The 10,514-nt window shown below is 64.5% G+C and overlaps 1 protein-coding gene across 2 annotated transcripts; it reads right to left on the bottom strand.

Moving 5' to 3' along the window:
- On the bottom strand, window positions 1–9,504 carry PLD4 (phospholipase D family member 4). Of its 2 annotated transcripts, none has more exons than XM_070514453.1 (11): window positions 9,341–9,504; window positions 6,774–6,863; window positions 6,186–6,370; window positions 5,177–5,360; window positions 4,852–4,972; window positions 4,181–4,308; window positions 3,408–3,608; window positions 2,496–2,635; window positions 2,234–2,399; window positions 2,057–2,153; window positions 1–1,508 (listed from the first exon to the last, which is right to left on the bottom strand). In XM_070514453.1, the coding sequence occupies exons 1-11, from the start codon at window positions 9,365–9,367 to the stop codon at window positions 1,306–1,308; spliced, it is 1,542 nt and encodes a 513-aa protein (XP_070370554.1). In that variant the 5' UTR covers window positions 9,368–9,504; the 3' UTR covers window positions 1–1,305. The 2 variants fall into 2 exon arrangements, with proteins under 2 accessions (XP_070370554.1, XP_070370553.1); XM_070514452.1 differs by having other exon boundaries at window positions 6,186–6,376; window positions 9,341–9,502.
- Between the last annotated feature and the right edge of the window lie 1,010 nt (window positions 9,505–10,514).

Raw genomic sequence — 10,514 nt, 5'->3', positions numbered from 1 at the left:
TCTGTGTATCAAAATCGGGGTGAGTTTATTATGAGCCAGATCTGAGGACTAGCCCAGACCCTGCTGTCCACTTGCTTAGCTCCCCCGGTATCCAGTGTCCCTTGGACCACTGAGCCAGCCCCAAGCTCCAGCCTAGGGCGGCCTCGGGGGCTTCCACCAGGGCAGGTGGGCTCTGAAGGCTTGGTCGGAAACCAGGAGGCGGAAGGCCAGGGCCTGCTGAGACAGGCCTCTGACCCGCGCTCCTGGGAGAAGGGCCGGACCTGAGTCGGCAGACCAGGAGGGCAGACGCCCAGGCGGTTTCCAGGACAGGGTGAGCTCCAGAGGGGCTGCAGCCAAGTCCCCATCCCAGCTTGGTGTCACCCTCCCCCCAGCTCAAACCCAGGTCCTCTCAACTCTATCACACAGTTGTGGCCCCTACACATGAGGACAGCCACGCATCCTGGGTGCCACACAGCGCTCCACCCCCCACAGTCCTGGGCCCTTCCCAGGCACCAGCCCCACCCCCAGTCCTGGGTCCACCTCCCCACTCCAGACCCAACTCTCAGAGTCCTAGCCCCTCCCACCAGCCCCACCCCCCCAGTCCTGGGTCCACCTCCTCACTCGAGACCCAACTCCCAGAGTCCTAGCCCCCCCACCACCCCCACCCCCAGTCCTGGGTCCACCTCCTCACTCGAGACCCAACTCCCAGAGTCCTAGCCCCCCCACCACCCCCACTCCCACAGTCCTGGGTCCACTTCCCCAATCCAGACTCAACCCCCACCGTCCTGGGCCCCCCCACTAGGCACCAGCCCCACCCCCACAGTCCTGGGCCCCCTTCTCACCACACCCATCCCCTGCCCTGTCTTAGTCCCTGGGCTCCTGAAAGCCCTGGACTGGGCACAGTGGCTCCTACGGCAGACATGAGGCCCGGCCTCACCAGGCGGCCGGCCACAGGCCCCTCGCAGGCTCTGGGGCACTGAACTCCAGCGTGGGATGGAGAAGGGGGCGCAGCCCTGTGCTGGACTCACACAGAGTGGGGGGAGGCACAGGCATGTTCTAAAGGCCCCAATGGTAGGCTCTGCAGGAGTCAGGGAGGGGCATCCTGGAGGGCTCCCTAGAGGAGGTAGGGGTTTAAGAGGGGCTGGATTGGGAGAGCAGAGGGAGAGCAAACAGTTTGCACTGCTGGTTGTTGGGCAGTCCTGACCCTGACCGGGGCTTGTGCGGATGGAGCTGCTTAGAGTGCAGACGGGGGCACAGATGGGGAGGCCCGGTGGGGAGCAGTGTCCACGAAGAGCTGTGGGGCCCAGAGCTGGGAAGGGCTGGACCTCAGCCCTGCCATGCACAGTTCTGGCCCTGGGCTTGTCCGTCCAGGCCCACGGCGTAGGGGGAGCTCCAGTCTCGCTCAAAGAGTTGCCGCAGCTGCTCCTGGACGGTGGTCACCCCTAGCCGGGCACTCGAGGGCCTCTGGCTGACCACCAGCCCCACGCCCGAGGTGCTGCTGAAGTAGTCTTCTGACCAGTTGGAGGTGCCTTGTGGGGGCAGGGAAGAGAGGCTGGGTGACGGGGCTCACCCAGCCCCTCTGCAGCACAGCTCCGTCCTGTGGCTGCAGCCGCAGCTTCAGGGCCCGGTGGGCACCTGCTACCCTGCTGTCATCACACTGCAGCCACAGCAGCCCCTCAGGTGCGGGAGGGCCGGCTAGCTCTCCATGTGTGGACCTCCCGGGAGCTCTGACCATCCTGGGACAGGTGTCCTGACTCAGCGTTCTGGGGACCTGGGGCTTGGGACTTCCCACCTGCCCCCAGGAGCCAGGTGACAGCTGGGCTGGTGGCCTGGTCCTCAGAGCGCTGCTGGGGACCCTGACCCCTGTCAGCAGCCCCTCTGTCCAGAAGGGTCCACACTGGACATAAGGACAGGGCCCCCTTCAGGACACTGGCCTGGCCACTGCCAGGGGACACATCCCCCTTCTGCAGGCTGTGTAGCCTCTGTGTCATATCTACTCACTTGGCACCCCTCAAAGACTCAGGGGTCCTGAGCTGCCCAGGCCCGAGCCCACCGCCCGCAGACCCCCACCGCTCACCTATGTAGGCTGCCTTCTCCGTGACCATGAATTTGCTGTGGTTCACCCTGCTGAATGGGATGTTGGTGTGATTCCTCATGGGCACGATGAAGACTTTCTTCAGGGAACAGAGAGGGGGCGTGTCAGGGAGGGCAGGAGGGCCGCCTTCCCCCGCACGGCCCAGGAACGGGTCCTCACCACATCCACCGAGACGCCCGCCTTGGGGTTGCTGAGGGCCTGCAGGGACCGCAGGAAAGGGAACATGCGGGGGTCTGTGTTGAGCCAACAGCTGACCAGCAGACGCACGTGCACACCCCAGCTGAAGGCCGCCCCCCGCAGGGCGGTGTCCAGCACCGGCCAGTACCTGGGGGAGAGGAGGGTCAGGGGTCTGGCAGGAGAGGCACTGTGCTGGGAGCTGCCCCCCAGCGGAGCGGGCCTCCCCGCTCCCACCCAGGCCCACCTGGCAGGGTGGCGGAAACGTGTGGTGGGGAAGTACTCCATCACCGAGATGTAGATGAACTCCCGGGCCGCCCCCATCACGGCCAGCAGTGCGTCCAGGTCCCGGGTGCGGCCCCGGGGGCAGAGCGCAGGCGGTGATGCCTATGCAGGGAGAGAGGTCCCTGAGGGCACAGCGGCCCATCGGAGCCACGTGGTTCCTGGACCTGTGACCCCACCGTGCACCTGCCCTCCAGCAATGGAAACCAGGAGGAAGATGAGAGGTGCTGCTGGAGAGTGGGCGGCAGCGGTCGGGGGGGACGGCATGTGGCCCTCTCTGGGCTTTGGGCTGGCCTGACTTCCTGGACAAAGACAGCTCTCTGCGTGGAAAAGCCTTCTACACTCAGGGCTCAGGGCGGGCCCTTGCATCTAGAGAAGCGTCCCTGGCTCTAGACCAGCCACTGGGCAGCTGGAGGGCTGTCTCCTCCCTCGTCCCCGATGGAGGGACATCTGCTGTCGGCATGACCAGCCCACCCCTCGTCTTCCTTCCTTCCCTGCAGAGTAACAGAACTGCTGGATGAACTGGACACCCCTCCCTTCCCCGGTCCCCAGCTGGAGCCCTTTGACCCCACTCAACAGTGTGCTTGGAGACCCCCAGGACCACAGGACACCCCGCCACTCCCCAGGCCACCCGTCTCCCGTGGTTGACAAAGACCAGCGTCCTCTCCTGGAGCTGGGCCTGCCGACGCCAGCCTGCCCCTCACACTGAGACCACGGCCCCGTCCACATCACCAGCTCTCTGGGCCATCGCCCTGAGGAAGTCGCAGGCGCTGTGGTGTCTGCATGGCAGGGCAGTCCCAGGTGGAGCACGGCTCCCTGGGGGTCTGGCCAGCCAGGAGAGCAGGGGGCTGCGAGGGGCCTCCTCCACCCCCCTTACCGAGAAGTAGGCGGTGGTGGGCACCCCCTCAAAGTGCTCCCGGAGGGGCTGGAAGCGGTTGATGTGAGACGAGAAGTTCCCAGGCCAGGCCTTGGGGAGGACAGCCTTCGGCGCCCCCAGCACCCAGTAGGTCTGGAAGGTCTTCTCCAGGTCTCGGGCCAGGCGGCTGCAGTTGTAGATGATGGCGCCCAGCTCCTTCACCTGTGGGAGGGGCAGCGGCTGCGGCCAGGGATGCCAGGCAGGGGACAGCCCCTGCTGGTGGCCAGTCCATACGGGCAGTGTGCTGGGGGAGCTGTGGGGCGGTGTCTAGTGGGTCCCTGTTTTCCTTGAACATTGTATTCCAACGATCAAGTCAGTATGTTTTTATTACAAAAAAAGCAACAGAAAACGCACAAAAGCACAGAGAAGAAAGAAAAGTTATTCTTCCCTTCACCACCAAGTGACCAGCACTGCTGCCATTTTCACGCCATCATTCTTTGGTGGTTTTAATGCATTGCTTTTCCTCAAAGGAAGCACGCTTTGCAGTTCCCCTGGGCAAAGCGACTAGAACACGGTTCCATGTGCTTAAATGATGCTCCACAGCACGAGCTCATGGCCACGAAGAATTCTGTAAGCTATCAAACAGCTTCCGATTGTCTCCACGCTGGTGACATTCCAGACGTGGCCGTCCCACCCAGGGTTCCCTTGGGTGCCTAGCCACGGGGGACGTCAGGCAGACCCGGGGAGGGGCAGCGCAGGGGCTGGACGAGCCCCTCCTGGGCTCCGGGACTCACCTGCGTCAGCGACCGCCAGTCCATGTTGGCACTGCCCACGTAGACGTGCCGCCCATCCACGACCCAGAACTTGGAGTGCAGAACGCCCCCGGTGAGCTGCCGCATGGGCACGCGTCGCACCTGGGCACCTGGCGGGGAGTCAGGACGACGGGGTGAGCTGGCTTCGTGGTGAGCCCGATGCTCAGCTCATTGTGGTGGGTCGACTCATTTATCCTCACAGTTCTACTAAGTTGATGCTACCATCTGCTGTTATCGTCCCCATCTTACAGGTGGGAAAACGGAGGCATTGACGGACCCCGGATCCCTCCGGGCAGCCGGGCTTCAGAGCCCACGTTTGTGAGGACTGTGCCCACTGCCTCTTGCTCCTGGCTGAGCCTCCACCCAGAGGTCGAAGCAGCTGGGCTCAGCGGGGCGCCAAGGCTACGCTAAGCTCTGCCCCTTGGAAAATGACACTTGCAGGTCCTTGGAACCAGCCCAGCCCCAGGTGAAGCCGATGTGAAGGAGCTCACAGCCCTGGGCCCCTGTCCCTGGCCCCGTGTCCAGGGGAAGCACAGAGAGGCTTTCCTGGCTCCCCGCAGGCAGCCTCTCTGTCCTGTCCTTGTCCCCTGGTGCCAACGGGTCAGCCCACGCTCACCCCAGGGCAGCAGGGCCTAGGATGGGCAGGCATGTACCTCGGGCTGCCAGGACCTGCAGGTCGGTGGACTCCTTGGCCAGTGTCGGGCTGCTGGTGGCCACAACCAGGGAAATATTCCTGTCCAGCAGCTGCTGCAGCTTCTGCAGAAGGGCCTCCCCCTATGGGGCCAGGACAGCAGTAAGTGATGACCCCCAGGCTGGCCCTCTGCCCCCACCCAAGTAGAAAGGACCCAGACATTCCCCAGTATGCCACCCCTGACCGCCCACAGCTCAGAGTCAGACAAGTGTGCAGCTCGACTTGCTGTGTGCCCAGCAATGGGATGGCCTGCAGCCTTAGAGTCAGGGAGGGGGGTCAGGGCGCACCTGCTGGGAAGACGAGTCGTTGACCCCAATGTCAGGCCCCGTGAGGGACCAGTAGTAGGAGGCCACATGGACACTCTCCTGGGCAGCGTCCAGCAGCTGCAGCCAGGCCTGGGCCAGGGGCTGGGCCCACGGGCTGCCGGCCGGAGATGGCAGGTCCTGGGGGATGCTTTCCACGAGGACCAGCCTGCAGGAGGAGCGAGCGAGGTGGAGTGTTGGCGGGGGGTGGTCTGCCAGCCTGCACATGTCGTTCGCTCTGTCCCTGCTGCCTGCATGGCCCTGAGCTGGAGCCCAGGCCAAGGGTACAGGAGGGGGCAGCAGAGCAGACGGGGCAGGGCAGGCTGAGCCAAGCAAGTCCTCTGGGGGTGACACCTAGGAGCACGTGGCAGGGGGGCCTGAGGGCAGGGCCTGATAGCATGCAGATTGGAGCCAGGTCCCACCCCAATCCCGGGCCCTGCTCCTGGGGAGCTGTTGCCCCTGCAGCCTGGGCTGCCTGCTGATGTGGAGGCCCTTGGAGGTGGCCAGAGCTGACCCAGAGGGAAGGTGGGGAGTGCCCGTCTCGAGGTGTGTGCACAGGGCACTTTCCTCCCTGAGGGGTTCTGGGTTCCAGGACTCGCACAACAGGGAGACGGGCTGGAGGGAAGGCTGCGGTGCAGGTGGGAGCAGCAACCCCAGCCCCAGGGGCCAAAGGGCTGTGAAGGGGCCTCGCCTCAGCCCAGGGAGGCTCGGGGTTCGCCCACCTTGTCAGAGGCCCCAGGTGGCAGTCCGTGTTTGTTGCAAAGAGCACCCCAAGTCTGCCCCGTTCCCTGCCCCCACTCCAGGCCATTCAGCCGGAGCCCTCTGCCCGTCCCCCCAGCTGGCCTCACTGCCTGCCTCCCTGGGAACCTGCATCTTCCAAGAGGAGCTGGCAGAGGGCAATGCTTATCCCGCTGGGGAGATCCGTTGGGAGAACGTGGGCAGCGGCCTGGAGCCAAGACCTCCCCCGCCCTGAAGACCCCGCAGGCTCACTCACCGGCAGGAGTCCTTCTGCCACGGCCGCCGCCGGGCCTCCCGGGCTGGGCTGAAGCCGTGGCCACAGGACCTGGTGGGCCCTTCCTTGGGGTGCACCTGGCCCCAGGTGGGCAGAGGGGACTCTTGCCACAGGAGGTAGGTGAGAGTCACAGCGCCCAGCCACAGCACGGCCAGCAATGCCAAAACCTGCAACTGGAGGGGGAAGTCACCAGGGGACCCCTGGGGGCATGGGGGTGCTCTACTTCCAGATGGGCCGGAGGGCCCCCCAGTGCTGGACAGAGACTATCCCCGGCTCCCAGTGAGGGCCAGCCTGCAGCTGCGGTGGGGCCAGGGTGAGCAAGGGGAGGGGAGGATGGCGCCGAGCCAGGCCAAGCCCGCCTGTGCTGGAGGTGGGTGCCTGGGGCCCACTGTACCATGTGGTAACTGCCCGTTTTCCCAGGTCCCCCGAGACAGAAGCGAGGGGGCAGGTTCCAAGCAGCCCACAGGAGGGGGTGCCCCTGGTCCCCCATGGCTGGATTTGTCCTTGTTGCTCTGGTCCAGCGGCCTCATGAGGCTGCTGAGCCCCCTCCAGTGGGTCCCCCAGTCCTACCGTGCTGGCCTCTCTGCCCCGTGGGCTGTGGGGTGGCGTGGAGCAGGGCCACGCAGGGGCCACCAGTGTTCTCTGCAGAGGTCTCAGCACCTGCATAACGTGAGCTGGCATCACCTGCCGCCCTGCCCAGAGCAGCCCCACAGCACCCGTTTGTGGGGGGTCCTGCAGACAGCCTTTCAAACCCCCAGAGGCCTCCCTGCTCCTGCTGAGATCACACCCTGGGTGTGAGGGGCTCCACCCTGCTGCCCTCAGCTGGGCAGCCCGGCCTGCAGGTGGTGGACCTGGTGCTGACACAGCCCCTCCCCTTTCATGTGGGTGCATGCATGTGTGTGGGTACATGCGCAAGTGTGCATGGATGTGCATGTGTGGGGTGCGTGCCTGTGTGCAAGTGTGCATGTGTGGGTATGCATGTGCATGCATGCATGTGTGTGCATGTGGGGTGCGTGCCTGTGTGTGCAAGTGTGCATGTGTGGGTATGCATGTGCATGCATGCATGTGTGTGCATGTGGGGTGCGTGCCTGTGTGTGCAAGTGTGCATGTATGCGTGGATGTGCGTGTGTTGGTGTGCACATGTGTGCATGCATATGTGTGTGCATGCACGTGTGTGTGTGTGTGCATGTGCCCCGCTCTGTGCCCGAGACACAGGTCAGGCTGTTGTTTTCCCCTCTTGTGATTGTCTCGGTGTTGGAATCTCAGTTCCGTGTTTCAGCCACAAGTGCAGGAGTCCCAGCACAGTTTCTGCTTTCGCTCTTGGCCCCCTCAAAACAGGCCTATAAATAGCACTTCCCTTCTCGGGCTGGGCCCCTGTCCTGGCCCCACAGCAGTCCCCTCCTGGGACCCGGGCAGCAGCCCCTGTCCTGTCTGGGAGGGTGTGGCACAAAGAGGCAGAGAGGACCAGCATGGGCTGAGTCGGACCCCCATGCTGTTGGGGGCCTGTGGGCTGAGTCGGGACCCCCATGCTGTCGGGGGCTGTGGGCTGAGTCAGGATTCCCGTTGCTGTCAGGGTCTCTCCCTTTGCAGCCAGCTGGGGATGGAGGACTTGTCCCGTCAGAGTGGTCACTCCCACAAGGAGCCCGAAGCCAGCCCAGCTGGGCCTCCACTGGAGTTGGGCCTCTTCCCAAAGCAGCCTCAAATGCCACCACGAGCGGAGTGCTCCGATCTCAAGGTTCAGGGAAGGGCCTGTGTGCAGCGACTGGGTCACCCTGGCCAGCCAAGCTCTGGCTGAGCTGTCCCCGAGGGCAGGAGCAGCCCTCCCGCCCGGTGCTGCGTGCCTGAGTGTGTAGCAAGGCCGGGTGCCAGGGCCAGGGAACCAGACCATCAGCACAACGCCCGCAGGCTCTGGGGGTCAGACCAGGAGCAGCCAGCTCGGCCTCGAGGCCTCTGGGGTCTGTTCTGGGGCTGTCCTCCCAAAGGCCACCCTGCCTATTCAGCGTGGGGAGCGGGCAGCCCTACGAGCTGAGCCTGGGGGCTGCATCTGCTGTGAGCCAGAAGGTTACAGGGTGGTACAGACCCCAGAAGCCAGAATGAGAGGGGGCTCAGGCGGAGTCCCCAGGGCCCAGCACCCCTCCCTCTAGGGGAGTCCCCACAGAGGTAGTCGGGGTACCTCCTGCACCCCCAGAGCTAGCTCCAGCCGTGGAGGATGCTCCCCAACCTCCACCCTGCAGAGCGGAGCTCAGGGCCTCCAGGGGGCCTCCCCACCACCTGGCAGCGCTGAGCTCAGGGGCGGTTCAGGGTCCCTCATCAGGGCTCAAGTGAACAGGTTCCCCAGACCCCCTTCACTAACTCTCAGGAGAGGCAGTCCATGTGAAGTCCCAGGCCGGGGCCCAGGGGGAGGGGGAACAGGGACTTCCTCAGCCAGGCTGCTGCCCGCGCTGCACCACATAGGAAATGGCCCAGATGCCCTGCAGACAGCAGGTCAGAGCGCAGCAGCCCAGCCCCCGCAGTGCCCATCTGGGACTTGGAGCCCACCTGAGGTCCCTCCCAGGCCGCTGATCCCCAGAATGCACTGTCTCCTCCTCTCTGCCATTGGAGCTACACTGGGGCCTGGTGGGGGGGGCAGGTGGCGGGCACTCCGGGCAACTCTAGGCAGCTGTGGACCAGTTCACTCGCTGCAGCCCTGGGGACCCCTGTGTCCCTGGAGTGGGGCCGGCTGTTGGGAGAGGGTGACCCCCTAGTGCTGGCATCTCAGGGCTGTGATGGGCTGGGAGACACCCATGGGGCAGCTCCATGTCGCCAGCCCCGTCGTGGGCAGCTGTGGGACCCTGCAGACATCAGAGGTCTTGGCTGAAGGTGCCAGACTTCCTGTCCTGCAGGGCGTGGGTATAGCTGCTGTCCCAGGCTGGGCCAGGGGACCTGCTGCCAACTCGCTAGGAGACCCTGAGACCCTGATGGGCCCAGCTGCACAAGTCAAGGAGGAATGGGTTGTCTGCAGGCCCTGCAGGAGGCTTGGTGACCCTCTGGGCCTGGGGTTGCTGGCAGCATGGGGCCACGGGGAGGAGGATGGCAGCCCCCTTCCCAGGGCCTGGGGCCTGGCTCTCCCTCCTGGCCCTGGACTCGCTGGCACTTACCTCTGGGGGTCCTGCCTTGGCATTCATCTTGGCTCCAGGCACAGACTGCAGCCCCCAGCTCGCTGGGTGGGCTTCAGGGACAGCCTCCACTCCACCCAGATGCCTCCTCTCTGCAGCCCACTGCTTCCCCTTCTGGCCACTTCCTCTTAGTCCTGAGTACCTCCGTCTGCACCCCTCGCAGATGGCTGGAGCTGGGAGGGGCTGAGAACTTCCACCTCTAGAGAAAATCCCTTCCCCTGCCCTCCCACTCACCTCCTAAGGAGGAAGCACTCCACACTCACAGGCCTGCACATCAGGGTTAGTACAGCCGCAGGGCCCAGGGAACCAAGTGTAAGCAAGATCATTTATTTCTTTCTCACGGTAGCCAGGGTGAGGGGCTGGTGGGTTAGAGATGGTGTTAGCTCCACAGCGATCGGGAGCCAGGTCCCTCCAGCTCTCAGCTCCCAATCCCTAGGTTGACTGGCAGCCTCATGGCCCTAAAATCGCTGCTGGAGCTCAGTCATCGCCTCTGAGTTCCTAGCAAAGCATAAGGAACATCCCAGAGGAGATATCTGGGACGTCTTGCAGGGCACTTTCACTTGTGCCTCGTAATTTGGAACCTGGTCACGTGGTTGCATCTAGCTGCAAGGGAGGCTCAGAAATAGAGGCAGCCAGGACCTCCATTGGGAGGACTCACGTGGGGCCGCTCATTGGCTTGTCTGAAAATGCAGGCCTGGCTATAGATTGCCAGTGCTGGGCCCGGGTTCCCAGTGAGGGGCTCTGCCTCCCCCGTCCTTGCTCCAACTGGGGCTCCCTGAATACAGGACAGTTGCCCACAGGCGGGACCTTCAGAATACCCCTCACTTTGCACGAGGTCTCCGTGTCTGCCAGGCTCCGGCTTGTAAGGCCCAGTGTAGGTCAGGGGCTGCAGGGGCCCTGTCCAGGGTGCTGACCTAGCACGGGAGAAGGACGCCCCTCAGGTGGGCAGCAGTTTCCGGGCAGGCCCATGAGGAGGGAGTTCTGGGGCCGGTGTGGGTGGACCGGCAAGTGAACGGGAGAGAGCCCCAGACCCCTGCATGCTCTTCCCGGATGAACCCTCTGCCCCAACCCGGCCTTGGGGTCGGTCCTCATCTCCAGGCCGCAGCGGGTGGCCTCTGCTCCCTGGCTTGGGGCTGGATGCCGGAGTGCGGCTGCC

Source organism: Equus asinus, chromosome 7 (genome assembly GCF_041296235.1).
Source record: "Equus asinus isolate D_3611 breed Donkey chromosome 7, EquAss-T2T_v2, whole genome shotgun sequence".
Lineage (NCBI taxonomy): Eukaryota > Metazoa > Chordata > Mammalia > Perissodactyla > Equidae > Equus > Equus asinus.
Note: the sequence above shows the minus strand (reverse complement) of the source record. Positions and strands in the feature narration are given on the sequence as shown.